Source organism: Punica granatum, chromosome 1 (genome assembly GCF_007655135.1).
Source record: "Punica granatum isolate Tunisia-2019 chromosome 1, ASM765513v2, whole genome shotgun sequence".
NCBI classification, from domain to species: domain Eukaryota; kingdom Viridiplantae; phylum Streptophyta; class Magnoliopsida; order Myrtales; family Lythraceae; genus Punica; species Punica granatum.
Genome location: NC_045127.1, coordinates 3974954 through 3996881, shown reverse-complemented (window position 1 = coordinate 3996881; position 21928 = coordinate 3974954). Strand labels below are relative to the sequence as shown.

The following is a 21928-nucleotide window of genomic DNA, read 5'->3' as shown; positions in this document are numbered from 1 at the left end:
CCCCACCATTTCTAACGTGTGTATGTAAATACTCGCTCATGCTTTCGATTCGTACTAGACCAAGCGCTTGCTAGGCTTTTAGAGAGCTCTTCTATTGTAACAAAGCAACCGAAGTGGGGTCCAAAGCATAATGAGAAGTCAATGTCAACGAGATCAAGCTTTGTCTTGTTGGCTTGGCCTCGACATCCATGAGGTCTACTAGATCCATATGAGAAGCCACGAAGAGGTTCGCCGTGCCCTAACATAATTGTATAACTAGATTTCAGACTGACATCCGAAGGTAATGATAATATACAATAAGCGCGGACGGTAAATTTGTGATTAAATTGCATATTTGTCCTACCAAACTTGAGGGGTCAATTCACTCTCAATTTTTGCAACCTGGGCTACTGATCAGCCCATTAATTAGGCTTAAGATCCCCCTAAAAGCATGTATATATATATATGTGTGTGCACAAGATGCTTAAGCTCGAATATGGCCATACTAAACTTCACATGAGGTGGATCAGAACCCCTGATCTGATTGATAGAGAAAGGGAGTTGAAGTGGCTACAACATGAGTGTGATGGTCTTAAATATTCCCGAACACCAAAAAGGAGGTTTGATGGACACTCAATTTATCATAAAATTACATATATTTGATCCAAGATAATCCCCGATAGCGTGCCGTCTACTGAATATTAGACGCATAAGCTATGCTGTCTTTCGATGCGATCGATGGTAGATAAGATAACAACGATGTCTCAGAAAGGAAAGGAAGCCAAGAAGAATCCCTATCTCAGCAGATTAATTATCGTGCTGAGCCTTTCTTCGACTATACCCATGACCAGGGCCATATGATGAAGAACATAACTTACTAATTTGAAAATAGTGATGGGCGGAACTTAAATTGCTAATTTTTTCTCAGCTAATAATAATAATACGACATTGTGGAGTTAACGTGGTGATCTCAGAATTTCTATATTATCGATAGAGTTTTCTCAGTTTTTAGGCATCGTGAAAAAATTATTATAAAATTTTAATGAAAAAGAATCTTTAATTTTTTTAAATATATTTTGTAATTAGATATAATAAGATATTTTTACCTTATTTGTTAAATTCAATTATAATTAGTCAAAATAATAATTTTTTTTATCGAAAGTAACTTACAAATTGATAATTTTAAACGTGCATAAATTACGTAATAAAATTGAAAAAGAGGAAAACTTGATCATGCTCTTGACACATGCGCTCCATACTTGATAATAACCAGTCGATATGCCTGCGTGTAGGAACTTATCATTGTAAGTTGAAAACGTTGGTTTGACCTTTGTTTTTTTGTTGATCATCTTCTTCTTCTTTTATAGAGAAGAATCGACGCAAAAAGATAAAATGCAGAGATTTCATCCTAATCTTTATCCAAATTTCAAAAAGAGAAAAGAAAATACACGGGGCTAAACTCATCTTAAATTAAGGATGAATTTTTTCGCCCCTAATTTTCATTCCTATTCGACATTTTTCTAGTACTGACACGCTCGTGGATTTTACGTTCTGTTTTCCATTTGTTTTTAAGAATTTCTATACTATTAACGTTAATGATTATTAAAAAAAAATTGAAAAGTCATCTCAAATATATTACTTAAATTTTACAATTTTTCATAATATATGCTTGATGTTTTCAATAAACTTCCGCGGGTTATTACCAGTTTAAGATAAGTGTCATTCATTAATTCGTTAAGATCGAAATGATCACTCAAAATTAAGGGCTCTTTCGGAGAAGCTTGGTCGCGACTTTTATATATTGTATATTGGTAATAAAAAGATCCTTCAAGACACGCTAAAGATTTTGTGGTCCCACTCGAACATATATTACTCCGACAAAAAACTAAGATAATATAAGAAAATGGGAATTTGTCCAAAAAATGAGAAAAAAGAATATGCCACGATAATGGGGGGCATTCCGTTTATAACTAAACTCACTACAGAAGGACCTTCTGTTTGGCAATAGGAGAACTTCAGTTCTCACTTAGAGCACCAACAGAGCAAAGCCAATCATCTCGGTTACATACATTATTATGGAATCTAAAGCCACAATCAAAGACCAAAATGTCAGGACCGTGGTGCCGCAGCTACTAACAAGGCCAGCTCCGAAACGATCTCCGCAGCCTTCTTCCGATGAGTCGGGAAAGGGTCGATCAAATATGCCTAGTCTTCTCTTGTAAATCGGGGCCATTTCCGGCTTCAGGAAATTCTTGCCTAGACCAGATTCTGTTCTGCCTTTTGGCTTCACTTTCAGTTCCTATATGACATAATCGGACCACGAAGTGTGGTCCATGGTAAAGCTCGGGATCCTGTCGAGCTTAATCGGGTTCTCTTTCCCCCCGACCAACTTTGCAGGGTTCCCGACCGCGGTCGTCCTCGGAGGCACGTCCTTCAGGACCACCGACCCCGCCCCTATCTTTGCCCCTTCACCTATCCTAATGTTCCCTAGGATGCAGGTCCCAGCCCCAATCAAGACCCCGTCTCCTATCTTCGGGTGCCGGTCCCCGGACGCCTTCCCGGTCCCCCCGAGCGTCACGTTGTGGAGGATGGACACGTCGTTCCCGATCACGGCAGTCTCCCCGACGACGACTCCGGTCGCGTGGTCAAGGAGGATCCCCCGCCCAATCCTCGCCCCGGGGTGGATGTCCACCGCGAAGACCTCCGAAACCCGGCTCTGGATCACGAGGGCCAGGGCCCGGCGCCCCTGGGACCACAGCCTATGGGCCACCCGGTGGGCCTGGCAAGCCAGGAACCCTTTGAAGCTGAGGAAGCAGTGGACGTAACCGATACAGGCAGGGTCCCTCTCCTTCACGGCCCTCAGGTCCGCCTTCACGGCCTCCACGATCTCCGGATCATCGACGAACACCGCCTTGAAGAGATCGTAGAGGGTCTCGCTGCAGAGGCTCGAATCGCTCAGCTTGATCGAGAGGTGGCTCGCGAGGGCGCTCTCCATCAAATCATGGGACAGAATCGAATTCCGATAATAGCTCGACAGGACCGGCTCCTGGGAGGAAACGAGCTCAGCCTCCTCCCGCATCTTCTCCCACAGGTCATCCCCAAAGGAGGAGCCGCCATTGCTGTCCCTACCTGAGCTCGCCGGGGACCTCCGGTGTTGGGCATTCCCGGGATTCCGGCAGATGGGTATCCCGGAAACACGATCGCAGAAAGCGGGCCGGCAGTGCCGGACGATCTTGCACTGGTAATCGTAATCGCCTCCGGCGCTGTTGGGCATGGTGGGTTCCCGGGAGAGCTGGGGGGTTTTGGTTCTGGAAGTCTCTATGCACGCCGCCATGGAAGCCGATTGTGTGGCGTTCGGATGGAGAGAGAATGAGAAGATTTGGGAGAGAGAAGTCTCCGTTGAAAGGGAAGGAACGGGATGAAAAGGGCTTATATAGGGGAGGGAGGAGCTGCGGGGACATGGCGGAAAAAGAGGTTTCTTGGAAGGGAAGAGAAGGCAAATAAAGAGTTTTTCATTTTCATTTTCATTTTTCTATTACTAAATAATTTGACAGATAAAGAAAAATATTGATTATTTTACGAGGATAGAATAAGGAAATGCCATTAATATATGAGATGTATAGAGTCCAAACGTAGCATTGCTAGGTTTTATGTGGACCTTAGTCTTTCATTATTTATACTACGGTTATCGCATTATAAAAAAGAAAATAAAAAAGAAGAAGAAGTTTTTGTGGACCTCGCCCTCCTCGAAACATGTCGATGATGAGTCGTTTTAAAAACGAGTAGAATAATTGCAAATGAGAATTTGTAGAAATAAACTATGTAAAATCGGTTGAGATAATGTTTACAATAATGCGGTAATCTCTTCTTTCTAATCTTGTGCTTCAAGTAAGTCATTTTTGTCAAATCCTTTGATTGAGGTCTCAATAACACATAGTTTTGGAACCCCAGAAATACAATTTCTTGCATCATTTGTATCGAGAGGAAAAAAAAATCAAGGAATCAAAATCCATTTGCATATCATGTTGAAGAAAATTCTGTTATTACCGAGATATAATATTATCATTACAGTATAATGAGAAATAATGCTCTTTTTAAGTAATAGCATTTATGTCCAGTTACTTGTATGTTCTAAACTCTTTCCTTTTTTATCATATTAGTAATTCCTCATCTTCCTTGAACGGATCTGTCACTGAATTGACGACAATTAAAATTTTCAAAGCCTCTTTTTGGTAAATAAAAAGATTTTAAATTAGCATAATGAAAAGCCGATAAAAATCTTCATTAGAACAAAATTATGGTCCATTTTTCACTGTCGATAGATGTAATCCCAATAATAAGAATAGAATTTGAAATCTCCTGATTATCGGGCGAGTGCTTATTTCATTACAATAAAATTATGGAATTAAATCATACCGAAACCGTGTTGGTGTGTATATAAAATCGTGGTGCATAATATTGCACCAAATATTTCGACTCGGAGTTGCACATCATCACATAAATTTCTTAACTGCGAGAAAACTGAAGTGTCAAGAAAAGTAAATCGACACGAGCTTTCCGATATAGCATGTACAACCAAAGCTATTACAAGGAGTCAACAGTCTTCTTCTTGCCTCATTCGATGAAACAAAACATTATTTATATACTTCTCTGCGATGAAATGAGAGCGGACATTTTATATATTATATAGGTTCTTAGTCAAGAAGCGTAAACCGCGTTCTCGAGGCTCCAAGAACTTAATAACCAAAAAGATGAAAAATATATAGAAACTCAGAAATTTTACTCGTGAAAATTGAAATTGAAGTTATTATACGACAAGGCATGTATTATGTGAACCTAATAAAAAAATGAAAAATATAACAGAAATAGGGTTATTCACCAAAAATGGCCGAATTTTACATATTTTATCTATGTTAGCGTGAATTATTTTCCGTCGCATGAAGATACATTAATTATTGATTTGAGATCAATATTAACACGAAGTCGATTTTTCCTAGTGACGGGATTTGCCGGCAAGAATTGAATTTGTATGAGGCGTTTGATTTCAGAGTTAAAGTAACTTTGATTTTGATTGTGAAAAAGGACAAATGTTGTATAGTGTGTTGAGTTAAAGTTAAAGTTGACTTGGAAAATGTGTATTTTTGTTATGTAGTGGGTTAAGTTAAAATTTTTGTAATTGTAACCCTGAAAACAAACGGGCCATAGCGTCTTCTAGAGTCCTAGACAAGGACATGTACTCCCTTTCATTCTCGTACCCCATCTTGGAATCCTATAATAGAACCATTAAATAAGACAATGAAGATATTTTCATTAACAAGATATACTAAACAAATTTTTTTTAAAAAAGACCTTAACCATTTTAATTTAATTTTACCATTAGTGAATATTATCCTTGGTGATTCACCCAAATATATATATATATATATATCATCCTTGGTGGCCAAGGCGGCGGCAGAGGAGGAGGACGGGACGGGGCAACGCCGGCGAGTACTGCGCGTGGGGGAATATGATCCAGAGGAAACAGTGAGGGGAAGGTGACGTCTGTAATGACGTGTCAGTTTCCTTCCACTGTAGAAGGGAAAGGGATAAAGGGTTTGACCGGACCGATTTTTTAAAGTCCATTTGATTTTATGATGAATTTTTAAAATTTTTTTCAATTTTGACTATACTTATTACACAACAAAATTTAACAACATAATTATTATCTTTTCAAAAAAAAATTTAACCAATCAATTCAATTTTTAATATTAAATTCTCTCAATTATTTATTACTTTTTTACACTTTTTCTCATAATTCAATAATACAACCATTACAATTCAATTAAAATCAAAATTCAATTTTATTTAACTCTAAAATCATACACGTCATTAATGTTCCTCCTCCTCCTCGAAGACAAGACAAAGATGTCTCAAATTATTGAATTGATGGCATGGCAATGGTTATGTAACCCATTACGTCTTTGCAAGTTGGAGGCACAGCTGACAGCTCCTGGCCCCATCCCCACCGTGCACGTGCTCGGTTTCCCCCTCATTTTGACCATTATATATATATATATATATAAAGCCTTACTTCCGATGGCACGACTTTTTGTCATTAGAACTTTGACAAATAATGAAAAATTATAGTGACACTTCATAAACATTTTCATAAGTCAAAAAATCATTCATATAAGAGAAGATATGTAAGGGCTCAAAATAATTTCAGGACATCTGAAAAGCTTTCAATTAACAGTTATACTCGGAATTTCTAAAAGATTTTTTTTAAAAAATATATACTCACAATCGTCATTTACATGGTTTATTTGCTCTCTCTAAAATAAAGTTTCGCAGAAAAGATTGATAAGATGAAAATGAAGATTCGTGAGAAGATATAGATGATCACTGATAATCTTAGATGTGGCAGTAACCGATGACATTAACGAGTTAACAAAGGTAACATCATATTCATGCTTTTTTTATTGGTTTAATTTATCATATTTCAGTAGAACTAGCTTGCGAAATGCACGAATTAATCGACTAGTTTCGATAATTTATCATCCGTCATCGATATTGAATCCTTCTAAACTACTTGACTGATCATCAATGCAAAAAAAAAGACTCCCAAGTTAGTGGCGGCAGCTCCTTGTTGTTTGTTAATTTACTTGTTGCTAGCAAGATAACGTTGCGGCCATGGAAACTCTCGACTAGTTCGCTGTGATCGATCGGCTCAAAGACAATAGCATATAAATTCAAGAGTCCTCGGATGGGAAAGTATAGATGACATGATCACTAAATAGTAGACTCACCACGTGAATTCAAGATTCTACTATAAAAAGATCCGTTCTAGAGATATTATTCACTTTTTAACAAAATTCGTATAGATTTGTCCTTAAAATATGGGCTATTTGTAGGAGAGGAATGTTTTGGGGCCTTTATAAGCTCACCAAAATCCTTGTTCCTTTCCAATTTGAGATTGAAATTGAATAGTCTTGGCACCTATCTCAGCCCCCTCCACGGGGCAGGAGCCTCGAACTCTCAATGAAAAGCGCCAAACCAAATGGATCAACTCATCAGTGAGTTCGGAATTCTCCGCACGGAAATGTCTATTTAAGAAATATTGTCCATTTTGGACGATATCCACACGCTCTTGTAGAAGAGGAGTGCTCTTGGGCTCTATAAGCTAACCAAGGCCCTTGTCCCTTTTCAGCGTGAGATTGAAATAGTGTTGATAACCACAAAGTCAATCGCTATCCATGCGTCGCTAGGGTCACGGAGTTTCGGGAATTAATTAGGCGAAGCCTGGACAGCTCGAATTAGCCAAAAAAAAAAGAGAGCACGAGGTCTTGAATCGCCTTATTAGAACAATAAATTATTTATCGAAAATTGATGAATTACTCTTGCACTGAGAGAATTGAGAATTTTAAGATTGACAAGATATTTGGATTAAACTAGCTAATTATTTTTTCGTTGTAGAGTGGTCCAAAAGCTCTCGGAAGAAGGGTCTCTTGATCTTGAACAGATTCAATTTATGTTCCATGCCATTAAAAAAAAAAAACAAAAGAAGAAGAAGAAGAAGAAGAAGAAGTTGATCGAGTTGAATATGAAAAGTAATGGCCCCGCACCCTCACATAGTCGAATTTCCTTTCCTCTTTGGACTGTCTCTTAGCCCACTTGGAAGATCATAAAGTCTTTTCTTTTTCTTGGAAGTGCACCAACTGATAATCGATCGATTAATTTAATTTCGGGCCATCTCTATCCATAAAAAAAGTAAAATTATTTTAGCGGTGAATAAATTTTCTTCGTTTATAAGATTCAAACTAAAAAAATTTATTAAAAGAAAAAACATACTAATTGTACTAATATAAGTGATTGAAAATCATAAGATCTAATTCACGGGGAATGCTTAAGTTCAATGACTGAATATTCAGTTAACTGATATTTTTATCAAAACGTTATTCTCTGACTATTAAAATTTTTGGTACGACTGAATATTTTTTATGACAGTCTACTTTTCTTTTATTTTTATCACATTTCACGAGTAGTATCCTTGACGACTTCCCAGACCAGCAGCCGCAAAGTATTCCGTCTATCTTTGATGCATATTGTGATGACAAACATAAAATCGAAAAATCTAGCTTTGGCTAGACTTCGATTCGGATTTTGGTTTGGTTTTAATGATATGGTTCTTCCCCCCTCTCCTAGCTTTTCGTTTTTTTTTTTGGTGAATTCTTAATTAGCCATCACTACCTTTCGCACGTAATACTAATAGTAGACATCCATTCACTTAGCCCAAATAATAATATTAATAACAATAAAAGACACTCCTTTCTGAGATGCTTAAGCAGGGAATAAAAAAGGACATCCTTTTGAGATGGAATATTCTCCACTCCTAGTCTCGCAGTTTTTTTTTTTATTAATCTGGGATGTTTAAGTTTTATCCAACTAATTTCAGGAGCTTTGTGAACTCCCGGCGGCGCATAAAGCGAGTAATTACGTCAAAGGCGCTCCAGTGACTCTAAAGTGATTTGAACCCGGGATTGAGTACAAGTTTAGGCGCATTTTAACCGGTAGTGTCGGAGTTGTTATTTGAAAGCATTATTCTTTCAGACGCATCAAGATGTGTGCATATATAATTGGCCCCCCAAAAAGAACGTATATATACATCATATTGAAAATTGTGTCGAAAAATTCATTGCCATGTCACTCTCAATTACGAGCTCACTTAATTGCAGTCTCCCCATCGACAGTTTCATGTTGTCACGGATACGTGTTACTCCAACAAATATAAATTAATGCAGAAACGTACCCAATTAACTAAATGCAGAATCCACTAAATCAAAAAGGGCATTCGGTAGTAGTAGTGACATCGCTTTCAAACTGTCATTTGGAGATCTCGAATTTGATTCTCACAAATTTCATAATAAAAGTCTCGAATATTTTCCAGAAGTAGATTATGTAAGTGAGTAAGAATCTCTTAAAGGCCCGAGAGGAACAGTACGGGATATGATCAAGAAAGGACGCTATCTCAAAATCCAACTAAGTCATGAGTTTTTCTCTTGCACTTGTTTTTGGGACGAAAAGGGATTCGCTTTCTGGTCCATTGTATTCTCTAGAGCATGACCTAATTCGCTGGACCCGAATCACCATCTTTATGTGGATTCTCTTATTGCTTTTCGCCGAAAATACGGGTGACAGCATAATACATCACTCGTCAATCGCACTTTCCCACGTTATATGCGAAGAGACTAGTTACCAGATGCTGCTGGGAGCTAATCCCGGACAAATTCAAATAATATCATGACAAGAAACTGAAGAAAGAACCCACCATAAGCAAGAGCTCATCAGGTCCTCGGACAAACTCATATCACATACTCCTTATCATACAAAATCGAAATGCTACGATGACGATTACATCTTTCACTACCTTTTAGGCAAATTCCTAACATCAGAACTGCATCTCTATGAATTCGAATAAGATAAGAGTACGCAGAGAACTGTAGAAACATTTTTGAGCTTACAGGTTTTGTCTATGCCGGGTACCCTCTACAATGCATGGAAGGGCCCCTGAAATTACCCTTGCCAAATTTAGTTCTTCCAGTAACTCCCACCACCTGGAAAGCACTTACCATTTCAGGAGAAGAAGAAAATGAATAAATCTATGTTGCAAATCTTTATATATAAATGCTTGGATATCCGTAGCTAATATTCATGCCCCAATATCAGCTCCTGATTGTGAGTTCTGTGACGAGGAAAGGGAGACTCGTGACCATCTCTTTTTTGGCAGCAGAATAACCAGAGCTATATGGAGCAGTCTTGTGAGCAGGATTGATGTGAGAAGGCAGGCTGTGGACTGGTATACTGAGTTGCGATGGGTTTCAAGTCTTAAGAGGAAGATCTCTTGATGTTACTGCCCAAAGACGTGTGGACTATCTACATTTATCAGGTCTGGAGGGAGAGAAACACTAGAATTTTCCAAGAGATTGTGACTAGTATAGCAGAGTTGATTCATCGATGTATTGATATGCTTAGATCAAAGCTGTTTTCTATTCCTAGAGTTGAGTGTAAGATAGCCACATCTCCATAGCCCGAGCTTTAGGCTTATAGGTTTTGTTAAGTTGATGTTAGTTGTACTTGGACGAGCGGCTTCCCTTTGTAAAATTTTCAGTTGGATTTTAATGAGATTCACCACTTATCCAAAAAATATTCATGCCTAAACTGTTAAATCCGTAAACTGGTACTTATGTTTACATTCAGGATATTCCTAGAGCTTGTTGTTCATGAGTTCCACTAAAAGTGGATATGCTCAAGTAAAAACGCTTGAGATTAGCCCTTCAATGTACTTATACAAGCTTGATAAAGAAGATTTGCCCACACAAATAATTTAAACTACTGGCTTCCTTCCCTTCCTAAAAGTCAAATACAGGATCTATCGCACTTAATACCCAGCTAATCAGTTTGTGCGCACAAGATATCCACTTAAGATGTTCAGCTCTGCCAGCGCCACTAAATTGCATGCTGATTAACTTCTTAGCTCCTCAATAATATCCAAAATAGTTCGAGAGAATCATATCTCACCTCAACTCGAACTTATTTCCTTCCTTCAGAGCTTGACTTCAACATCCACTCCTGCAGGGAGGTCAAGCTGCATGAGAGAATCGATTGTCTGGGCCGTTGGGTAGAGAATATCAATGAGGCGCTGGTGGGTCCTGATCTCAAAGTGAAACCTAGCGTCCTTGTGCACGTGAGGGGATTTGAGCACACAGTAGATTCTCTTCTTTGTAGGCAGTGGCACAGGCCCCATGGTCCTTGCATTTGTGGTCCTTGCTGCATCCAGGATCTGCTTGCATGAGTCCTCTATCAAGGGCACCCAGTATGATCGGAGCTTGATTCTGATTTTCTGCTTTGGAGCCATCTGAGAAAAGGAAATTTTTCACACATACGTGAATGAAGCTAATCAGGGACAAATCATGAAAAATCGGCTTTCTTGGAAACGTTAACACACCAATCAAACTAAACGACACATAAGGCAGGTAAATTAGGCAAACTTGTAATGAGAAATCAACAAATTTACACATCCAACATAAGCCAAAACTTTAACTGCTCGAGAAGTAATTTCCAAGCCCATCTCCATTGGCTCTTACTGCGAGTATGTAAACTACACAACCTGTACCGTTGCTCTTCAAGAACATTTCTCATTCAGGCATCACAAAGACAGCATGGCCACATCACATTGAACCATCTAAATTCCGAAAAATCATCCCCGCGACACAATAAAAATCAACACATTTTGATATTTACGACTACATCAAACGGCTCGGTTAAATAACATGATGAAGCTCAATCTGAGAAGTCAGACGAGTCCATATGCTCGAACAACCCGAAATAACACACACAACAAAGAAGATTTCTAACTTCGATTGGCCCCGTGAAATAGCATCAACCCCTTTTCTTATCCTTCCCTGGATTCTTCTCCCAAAAACTTAAACTACAGACGCAATGCGAAGCTCACACTCGGCGTAAATAGTAAACATTACTCCCACATTTTCTAAGCAGCCTGACCGAACATTATGAGCCCAACAGAAATGGGGGGAACAAACAAGCGAACAAGGACAAAGGGAACACCTCAACAGCCGCGGCGTCAGGACCGTCGAGGACCTCCTGGGAGTCCAATGCTTCGGGAGCAGCCGAAAGCCTAGTAGATGACGACGGGTGGTGGCTGAAATTCTTGAGCTTCAAGGCATTCCCGGAGGAGGAGGGCAAGGAGACGCAGCAAGTCCTGGCTCTCGTGGAGGCTGGTGAAGAATTGGGCACTGGAAGGGAAGGGAACAGAGTGGCCGAGATGGAAGAAGCCGCCATTTTTGAAAGCTATATTTCTCTGCTCTCTCCAACTCTCGAGCTCCCTCCCTTCTTGAGCTATGGCGGAATGCGAAGCGTGAAGAGGATACTGATTGGGGGAGTTATCCGAAAGGTCTTTTTTTTTTTTCCCTGGAAAAAAAACCATATGGGCCTAGTTTGGGCCTGGCTGAAAGCGAAGCCCACAATGGGGTTCATGAGCGTTGAACGCATCCTTCAACGAAGATTGAGAAGTTGATATAAGACTCTTACAATGACCGACTAATCGCTTTTGCGTGGCATCTCGCTAAGCCTGATATAAACTCAACCCACGTCTACCTATTAATCCCTGGATCACTCCGTAATCTGTCAAGAACATGATGATTCGGTTGTCATGTACTTAAAAAGGATAGCATCAAATTGACGCTCGCATATTATGATCAAAGAGTCGAAAGGATGATTTGCAAAAGCCATCGTGAAATACCTCATAGCAGAATACTTCTTTGAACTGTGGGAGCCTCTGGTCGAGAAAAACTCGATTTGGCTCGATTAAAGCCGGTCACGAGTTTCAAAACCCTTTTCGATCTCACCATGCTACTTTGGTTAGAGTACCAATTTGGTTTCTTTAGAAGGCACAAAAAAATGAAGGAGAATGGATTGTGAGACATGTCAAATAACCCATCCAATGTAGAAAAAAATGACATAATATAATGACACATGCCATTAATTAGGAATCAAGAGATTTTAAATTTAATTTTCATAACATGATTATTCATGAAATATTTAATTAGATTTTTTTGGATGAATACTACTTATATTTTTATTTTCTCATATTATATCCATAAAATTTCATTCGTAACGAAAATAAGTAGTCCATACGGAAAGTTCCATTCCTTCACCATTCTCAATGGCTACTAGTCTCTCCTCCCCCATGATGAGGCAATGGCATGTGGACCGTATCATCATCATCATCATCAACATTACCGGTGGTATGGCTACAAGGAACATCTTTCGTGTAGGTATGGGGTATTATGTACTCAAAAACTTGATTGTACCATGTACTTGTTGTCAGAATTTTCGCAACTTTTTCTCCTTAAATTTCACGATGGACACCAATCCATGTATCTGCTTGTACCCCTTAAACTGAGCCTCGGCTTGAAACTCGGAGTGACGAAGATGTTGCACCCCGTGCCCAAGATTAGTAGGTCCGAAGATACACAAAAGTATTTTCAGTTATCTCAATGCTGCAATAAAATCTCGTATGGGGCTACGAATTGCACGAGGAGAGCATTGTATCATAAAGAAAAGCCAAAATGTAAACCAATAAAAAACTTCATAGACTGTCAAATTAATATTAAAATGCGAAGTCAAATCTAATCTGACGATACAGAGGGATCAATAAATCGTTCATGATCCGATTATAAAATTTTTTAAGAAAATAGATTTCTTGTCGAACACAGAAGGTCACCAATTTCATGAAAACAGATCGAATTGCCCCCGAGAAAAGGGAAAGTTCACATTTAAAATGCTTCATTTTTTTTCTTTCGGTTTCAGCTCATTTAAAAAGAAAAGAAAAAACTGATAACCGCTGCCATTGTCATCTCCCCTGTGTTCTTTAAATTCCCTCATTCTCTCACTCTCTCACTCTCTTTATATTCCTCAAAAATCAATTAACTCCCATCTTTGCACTCCTTCACCTTCCCTCCTCTCAACCCCATTTCTTTTATTAGCTCATGAATACATACATATATGCACAATTATATTACGCACATATGTACTCATTAAAGTCTCCGAAGACATTAACGGATGTTTTCAGAAGCTCAAGAACTCCAGCAGCCACTCCATTCTAATGGCAATGCACCCCCGCTCCATTATTTAATGCGCTCACACCCATTCCACATCCCTTTTGTTTATCGGTTGCTGATTTCTATAAGAACTCCTTGAGATCCCTCGGGACCAGAACTGTCAGAAAAAACTTGTCAGAGACATGTCCTGTTGGATCATCTCCTGATGGGTCCTTCGCGTTCGCCGGCGGTAGCTAAGCTTGGCGCGTTCTTCGCGATGATAGTTGTTGGGGTTCTCGGCGATAGCACCGGAAAGGAGAACAGCTACTTCATCAGCTGGGAAGATTTGCAGGTCGACCAGCGCAGGGAGGGGATGCACTCAAGGGACGAGTCGGGGTTCAACTGGACGGCAGGCCGGGTCATTGTGGTGGATAGGGACGGGAGCGGGGACTCGGTCACGGTCCAGGGTGCAGTTGATATGGTTCCGCAGAATAACACGGAGAGGGTGAAGATCCTCATCCTCCCTGGGATTTACAGGTGCAGTAGCGTGCCTTCAGATCGATAGAACTTCAAAATTCGATCTTCGGGTCGATTCTTTTCCTTTTAAAAAAAAATAAATTATAACTGAAGGTTGAGTTTAAGCTGCGTTGTTCTGTTTTCAACTGCCTCGTCGTGTGGTGGAGTGCTTCAGTGGGAAGGTCACTCCTCACTACGTGGGCGGGAAATGTCAGTGGCGGTTACCGTTTGATTGGATTGTGTTTTTTTGTTGTAAAATAAATTTCGCTTTTAATTTTAGTGATCGCGAAGGTTCGTTTTTATCTTATGAATGTGTCCGAATCTTATGTTGTCTTTCGTGATTTCTTGCGGAGCAATAAGTTATTTAAAAGATTTACGTCTAAAGTGTGGTAGGTTGGTGAATATGGGTGCAGGGAGAAGGTTCATGTGCCGAAGAACAAGCCGTACATTTCGTTCATCGGCGACAATAACAGGACTTCCGAAACCGTGATCACTTGGAACAACAAGGCATCGGATAAGGACAGCAGCGGATGTGAGCTCGGGACATACAGATCTGCATCTGTCACGGTCGAGTCTGATTACTTCTGTGCTACCGGGGTCACGTTCGAGGTATTGAACTGCTCTGGTGCAATTAATAGGCTGTTATCCTTGAACATTTATGTTCTGATGAACGTTCAACTCTTTGGCAAATTCTGTTGGCAGAACACAGTGGTGGCAGAGCCAGGAGGATACGGGATGCAGGCGGTGGCGCTGAGGTTGTCTGGCGACAAGGCGATGCTGTACAGAACTAGGGTCTTGGGGACGCAGGACACGCTGTTGGACGAGAGTGGATCCCATTACTTCTACCAGTGCCACATTCAGGGCAGTGTCGATTTCATATTCGGCAGATCAAAATCGCTATACGAGGTACGAGGAGACTCCGATGTTTCTGCAAAACTGCTTTAGTTTTCCGTTTGCAGTTCTTAGACATTTGGCTTTGGGATGCTGAAGCCTAAAATAACTTCCGATTAATATCGGTCGAACTGCATAAAAGTCATCTTTCAGTGAATGAATGAACCATCAAGATATTGATTAAAGTCGAGAGTATCGGTTTTTTTCTTTAACGAACAGGACTGCGTACTGCACTCGACAGCAACGAGAGCAGGGGCCATAGCAGCCCACCACAGGGACTCACCGTACGAGGACACCGGCTTCTCCTTTGTGAACTGCATCATCAATGGCACCGGGAGCATCTTCCTCGGAAGAGCTTGGGGCAACTACTCAACTGCTGTATACTCTTACTGTTACTTCGACAACATCATCACTCCCGCCGGTTGGAGCGACTGGAATCGCCCCTACAGGCAGAAGTAAAAACCCCTTCTTACGACTCTTATTTTGAACCATAGGTCAGGGGCATTACAATGTCGAGAAAACTGTTCTCTGGATGTTATTCCAAAAATAGCCCCTGGTACTAGTTCGACTACATTCAAAATGCTCGAGATTTGATACTGAACAGGGGATCTTCCGTGTTGACAGGACAGTCGTGTTCGGGGAGTTCCAATGCCGGGGGGCAGGAGCGGACACAAGGGGTCGGGTCCCATGGTCGAAATATTTAAATTACGACCAGGCAAGGCCGTTCCTGGACAGAAAGTTCATTCATGGAGAAGATTGGCTCAGACTATAGCATTACCTCCTTGCACTCAACATATACATACACTTCACATATAAAATACATATAGATAAGATACTTTTTTTTTTTTTTCCAACTTCACAAAAAATTAATTTCGATGATGCCCCAAAAGCCTTCAACTGAACTTTCTCAATGCACAGCAGCAGATTCTTTCTTGCACAGTAAATTCTCAAGCATGTGTATGCGTGCATGTATACATATATATATATATATATACATAGAGAGAGAGAGAGAGAGAGAGAGAGAAATATAGAGGTATAAAAGAGTTTCGTGACAAACCTAACGATACCAAAAGCTAAAAGTTTAATAGCAGAATATACATACTAATCACATACCACTGTAACTAAAGGTACAAATGCGTGGCACTGAATTGTTCGAGTTCTTGCCCGCAACATGTTACATCTCGAGGGCCTTCAACATGAAGGGGACTCCAATATCCCCGTTTGCGAACACTCGTATTTCTAATGCACAAACACAATCAGCTAGACTAATGATAGAATCCCAACCCTAATTGTAAACCTACGACTGGAACCTTCACCGAGACGAACCTCGATAAACCCATGTTAGTATTTACAGTGCACATCCTCAAATTATTCTAGATAGGAGATTGGTATCAGAACCCCTCCCTCGAGTGTCAATACTTACTACCTCTACTATCACTATCTTTACCTGCTGCCATGAACCGAACTACAAACACCGACCCACCACATGCGTCTCATGCTACTGTCTCCGAGATTTCTAGAGTCTTGCAGTTTTCTCCAGAAGGTTCAATTTCCTTCTTGACATTCTTATCATTAATTGGGGCGTCGCCTAATGTGTCACAAGTCCCCGACTCTTTTTTCTCACCTTCCTTAACATTATCACCACCGCCATCACTGATTTTATGATCACCCCCATCCCTGTTGCCTTCATCCTCAACAGGCAGAATCTGTGTCCCTTCTGTCCTGTCCTTAATTTCTGAATCGCAGCTAACACTGGTCAACGCGGAGTCAATTTTCATCTCATCAGCAGAAGTTCGCCCGGTACCAGGATTCATTTCAGTGTCCTGAGCAGCATTGTCATCTGGTTTGATGTTCTCCGAAATAGTCGGGGAAGCTGAAAGCTTAGATTCGACAGTTATGACCGAGTTTATGTCTGGTTTTGCCTGAACATCAATCCATCGATCTCCCACCCAATCTCTGGACTTCCGCAAATCTTTTTTCAGCAAGCTCATGCACAAGTTCTCGCCTGATAAACACAAGGGAGATAAAAACAACAGAAAATTACAGATTATACAGAAACTGATACAAGCGAGAAAAAAGTTGCACAATCAAAATCATTCTTTGTCCAATATACGCACCAGGAAAGTAAACCTGAAGTGTATCCTCCAGATTATCTGCCTTGAGACCTGTCACAATCCCTTCCCACCACCCATCACTCCACCAAGCATCTACAGCCACGCCAAGATCGAACACAACTTCAGATTCATCAACAGCAGGAGGAATTGGCCTGATAGTTAGGCGACTTGAGAATCTCATTCCAAGCTTATCAGGCATAGCCAATTTCATAGCTGGAATCCACTCCTGTAGATATCCCATCAATTAATAGGTCAATCGATATTCTTGAAAAGCATTACAAGAGCAAGAAATTTCTCTATGATCCAGAGTGCAAGTTCTCACTATTTTTCCAATCTTACTATTAATTGTTCAATCCAGAGCTTACCTCCAGATTACCGCTTCCATCCTCATCCAGCAAATCATCATACCGAACTTTCAATTGTTTACGAGTCACCTGCAAGACTGTACATCGGAACCAGCAGCCTCGAATACCACTATCTTGGCACAGTGTCTCTATCTTGTCACCAACGCTAAACAATGGAGCATAGCACGGATTGGACTCAACATGCTTGGGTGAAAGCAATCTATTCCCTGCAATAGCATACCTTATCTTCTTCTTAGCAGGTCCACAATTAGCTGTCACGAGGTCTTCTCCAGAGTTTCTCAGACCAGAATAAGCTGTCAGAGACTTCTGATATCCTCTGCCACTTCTAGCTCTTTTACCTCCCACTTTGACATCATCACTAGGACTCAGATCCTCATCTTCCTCTTCAATCAAGCCATTCTTTGCAGAGTTAGGCTTTAGAAAGGGGCTCGAGAGCAAACAAGAGAGAGCTGGTTGGTTAAAATAACCCCGCAATTTACTCAAGTCAAAGGCCTTCACTCTGTTGTTTTTGAATTGTCGGAAGCACAAGTGCACTTTGGATGATAATGCTTGAGGAAAAGCAGCTAAGCACTTGAAGAAATGTTCCTTGGTCAGGACGGCAGCAAGACCATCCACACACTCAGCACTGATTACCTGTGCATAAGATGTGATGAAGACTTCTTTCGGGTGAGGGTTTCTTACAGGAGTTACCCCCTTGACTTCCTCGCTGCGGTGAAACCACCTAACCTTGACTTTTTTCTGTCCCCTCTTGTCTTCATACATATCTTCCAAATACGCAAGGTAGTTGGTTTCTCCCTTACCCATGACAAAGACGAATGAGTAGAGCTGAAAATTAGGAATGACTCACAACATTAGGAAAAACACTGCAAAAGAGCAAGAAACGCTTGAAGGCAAAGAACATAAGGTTTCGTTTGTTTTCCAAATCGTAATCTTACTCAACTCAACTTTATTTTTCCCTCAATTTAACAATAAAATCATTACTTTTTTTTATTATCTTTTTCTCGAATTTAATAATAAATTCTCTCACATACATTTTTCAAACCATTTTTATAAACAATCTTTTAATAATAAGTTCCCCATCTACTTTCACATCTATATATACATATCAATTTTTTAATAATAAATTTCCCATCTACTCTCACATCTATATATACATACATACATACATATATACATACATACATATATATATATATATTCTCACACATCAATAATTTGTCAACACTTGCAATCATTGCACGAAATCAAGTTGAGTTGGATCATTATCCAACTCGAAAACCAAACGCAAGCTAAAGGCCTTTTCAAAGCCATAAAATATAGATCCAAAGGCAGGTAAATTCTTACAGCTATTGTAATCCCATTTCTGCAAAATGCTTGGAAATGCTTCAGCTGCTTAACACATGACCATGGAGTACCTGACCATACAATCTCTGAATTACCCCCATTCCGGATACTTCCAGCGAAGCCCTAATAAATTGCCGATGTGTAAGGATTACAAGGCACAACCAAATTATATGAGAAAAAGTGGCGTCATTAATTTGATACCTGTACTTGTGCTTCATTAACTGGAAATTCAAAGGACCCCATAGATCTTGTGGAGTCATTGTCTGGTGAGTCTATCATCACAGAAAGATGAAACATTAAGTTTAACAGAAATTTTTCATTTGAATGGCGAAGACAGAAATATTTATGAGTCAAAAGCTAGGCAACTTCATATAATGTTGGCACAGATATATGCCTAGTTCAACCAAAGATCCTAGATGAAGCCTAGAGAACTTACTAGGTTGAGATAAATAGCAACATTTCTATCACAAACAGTAAGATAGATTCAAATAAATGTCTAAGCAAGAGTTCGAAGTCGCTCCAACCAAAAGAGCCATATGTTGTGGATTTGGCATGCTCAGACTGGAAGAGACACCAAGATTCAACTTGTCACCACAATATCACAGTCTACTACTTAACAAATCTGATTCCAGTAGCATGCTGGACAGAGAAATGAGTAAACCATTCAAAGAACAACATGCCACGTACCACACGGTTTTGATATCATCGAAGTAAGCCAATCCACGACCTCTCTCCTTGACCGCCATTTGAAACCAGAATGAATGCCAATTTGAACACCATAAGACTCCACAAACTCTTCCGCTACGACATAGAACATATGCCTAACACTCCTCTCAGTCCCCACAATAGCAAGGACAGACTCCCCAGCGGAGTCCTTCAAAATATAGTGAACCACCCTATTGCCCCGCTCTTGCGAGACAAACTGCTCCTTCCACTCCACGAAACAGTGGATATCCCCCGACATATTGGACGAATTCACCAAGAGGGACGGAAGAAGACCGAAACTCTTCTCGATATCCTTACCGCGTAGCTAAAGGTGGAGTTTTTAACAAGGGCAAACAGCAAAACTGCCTAGAATCAGCAGCTGAAGACCAGGAACGAGCTCTTATTCCAACGGCCGGTGAAAATTCCATCAACAGACAACTAATAATTGCCCTAGCACAGCAGAGGCTCCCCCCACGAAGTTACAGCTAAGGCGCAGGGAAAGTCAAATCAAACCCTAATCACATAGCAAATGGTGCTAAACATCCCAAAGCGACCGATGTATGAAAGCAAGGAAGCCGGTCTGACAAACAGTCAAGAAGTAGCATCCGCGCCCGGGTTTCTCAGAAAAGCGCAGCCGCCGCCATCGCCGTCACAGCCCGACAGTAGCAAAAACCCTACCTCACAAGAAGTGGGCAAACCAAAACGAAGGGAGAGATGAGGCGGAGCTCCGGGGAGACCTGCGGGAGCGGACGATCTGTGGGCAGATCAGAAGCGCCGCGGCTGTTGAGGGAATGGACCGATGGAGGGCTCACCGACTGTGAGGAGGCGGCCAAAGGGGAAGAAAGGCGGGTGTGAAGAGCTGCGTCTTCAGGCAGAGAGTGAGAGAGAGAGTTGCAGGGAGGGTTTTGGAGCTTAGCAGAGGGAGCAGCGGAGCTAATGACGAGAGAGGAGAAAATGGCAGCCGAGAGTGGGAAGAGAGAGAGAGGATTTTTTTTCTTGGTTTATTCAGTGAAGAAGAAGAAGAACAAGGAGCAGAGAGGGGAGAGAGAGAGAGAGAGAGAGAGAGACAAGGGGAGGACTGGGAGGAAGAAGAAGAAGAAGGTGGGCTAAAGGTGAGCCCATCACTGGTTTTATGGCTTTGGCCCAATGGTTGACTGTGGGCTCACCACTTCAATATTTTCACATTTAGCCTTTTTTTATCATCTGCTATATAATAAAAGGGAAAATGACACTAATAGTCATAAAAGTCTGTCATTTTTTGACATTGAGTCCTAAAAGTTCAACTTCGGTAAATCAAGTCCTAAAACTTTTGAAAATGTGGTAGCAATGGTCATTTCCGTCTCTTGTCGTCACCGAGCCGCTAACCTGAAGTTAACGGTGTCAGTTTCGTCCACATGGTCGTTAGTTCGCTGACGTGGTACGTTTGCCCGACTGAAAAACCCCAAAACCCAAAAGCTCATGGATTTTCCTTTCTTTTCTTATCTTTCTTCTTTTACTAGGTCTGCAACTGCTCTCTAATGTTCTCCCTTCCTTCTTTCTTTTTCATCTGCCTTCCAAGCAAGTTGCAGAGCAACCTGTCTAACCATCCTCACCATATCCCATCACTTCTCCTCATCATCTTATGTTTCTTTCTCGACAGAAGGCAGCAACCAACCTTAGCCACCTCCTGTCACCCCCACCTTCTCTTTCTTCTTTTCTTCTTCTGATGAATGTATACCAACCACCAACTTCTGCTGTTTTCTCCAAATCTCTGCCGCCCCATCTCATCCTCACGTAAGACCAAGGAATGGGGACAAACCAAACGATATTATTCTAGGGAAAGGAAGTGCCAAGTACTGAAAAAGACCAAAATTTGGAAACAAAGGTTGAAACTAGCGAAATTGGAGGAAGATCGAAATAAGGGGAAATCAGACATGAGCTCGAGAAACTTTCATCGAGATGGACGCTGTGGAAAATGTTTGGTTTGATGAAACTGACAAGCTCAAATCCAAGAATTAAGACTAACCTAAATTTATTTATTTTTTGGTAAAAGAGAAACCAAACTGGCAAACCCAAAACCACGAAAAAGAATGGTCCCTATTAATCAAGAAAGATATCGAGAGGAGATTTTTGTTTTCTTGCTCATAGATGGATGATGGGTAGATGTTAAGAACAAAGAAGTTTCCTTAACATGAATCTCCAGGCAGCCCAAAAGGAAAACGAAAACTTATCCTGAATATGCGGCCACAAACCGCACATTACCATCCCATAGCCAATATAAACAACATTTTTCACAACTTGAACAAGAAAATATACACACACACATATCATATGCGGCAAAATACTTTCTTTGCTTGGTAGGGTAACGGGTTTTTTTTTTTTTTGCCGAATAAGGTAATGGGTTAAGGTTCCATTCATGAATTTGCTTCTGAGAGTGTGA

The 21928-nt window shown here is 40.6% G+C and overlaps 4 protein-coding genes across 4 annotated transcripts; 1 reads left to right on the top strand and 3 right to left on the bottom strand.

Annotated features, from left to right (window-relative positions):
* Window positions 1-1902: 1902 nt before the first annotated feature.
* LOC116190324 (serine acetyltransferase 1, chloroplastic-like) lies at window positions 1903-3406 on the bottom strand. Its single transcript, XM_031520014.1, has one exon. It carries the CDS (start codon window positions 3311-3313, stop codon window positions 2279-2281), a length of 1035 nt encoding a protein of 344 aa, XP_031375874.1. The 5' UTR covers window positions 3314-3406; the 3' UTR covers window positions 1903-2278.
* A 5847-nt stretch (window positions 3407-9253) lies between these two features.
* Window positions 9254-11906, bottom strand: LOC116190472 (30S ribosomal protein S10, chloroplastic). The gene is made up of 3 exons (XM_031520162.1): window positions 11581-11906; window positions 10534-10870; window positions 9254-9569 (listed from the first exon to the last, which is right to left on the bottom strand). The coding sequence occupies exons 1-2, from the start codon at window positions 11812-11814 to the stop codon at window positions 10559-10561; spliced, it is 546 nt and encodes a 181-aa protein (XP_031376022.1). The 5' UTR covers window positions 11815-11906; the 3' UTR covers window positions 9254-9569; window positions 10534-10558.
* Window positions 11907-13432: 1526 nt separating this feature from the next.
* On the top strand, window positions 13433-15827 carry LOC116190269 (pectinesterase QRT1). The gene is made up of 5 exons (XM_031519952.1): window positions 13433-14111; window positions 14504-14699; window positions 14793-14996; window positions 15201-15436; window positions 15606-15827. The coding sequence occupies exons 1-5, from the start codon at window positions 13801-13803 to the stop codon at window positions 15751-15753; spliced, it is 1095 nt and encodes a 364-aa protein (XP_031375812.1). The 5' UTR covers window positions 13433-13800; the 3' UTR covers window positions 15754-15827.
* A 203-nt stretch (window positions 15828-16030) lies between these two features.
* Window positions 16031-20566, bottom strand: LOC116190071. Its single transcript, XM_031519737.1, has 6 exons — window positions 19492-20566; window positions 19006-19076; window positions 18805-18927; window positions 17461-18285; window positions 17099-17321; window positions 16031-16986 (listed from the first exon to the last, which is right to left on the bottom strand). The coding sequence occupies exons 1-6, from the start codon at window positions 19766-19768 to the stop codon at window positions 16475-16477; spliced, it is 2031 nt and encodes a 676-aa protein (XP_031375597.1). The 5' UTR covers window positions 19769-20566; the 3' UTR covers window positions 16031-16474.
* Between the last annotated feature and the right edge of the window lie 1362 nt (window positions 20567-21928).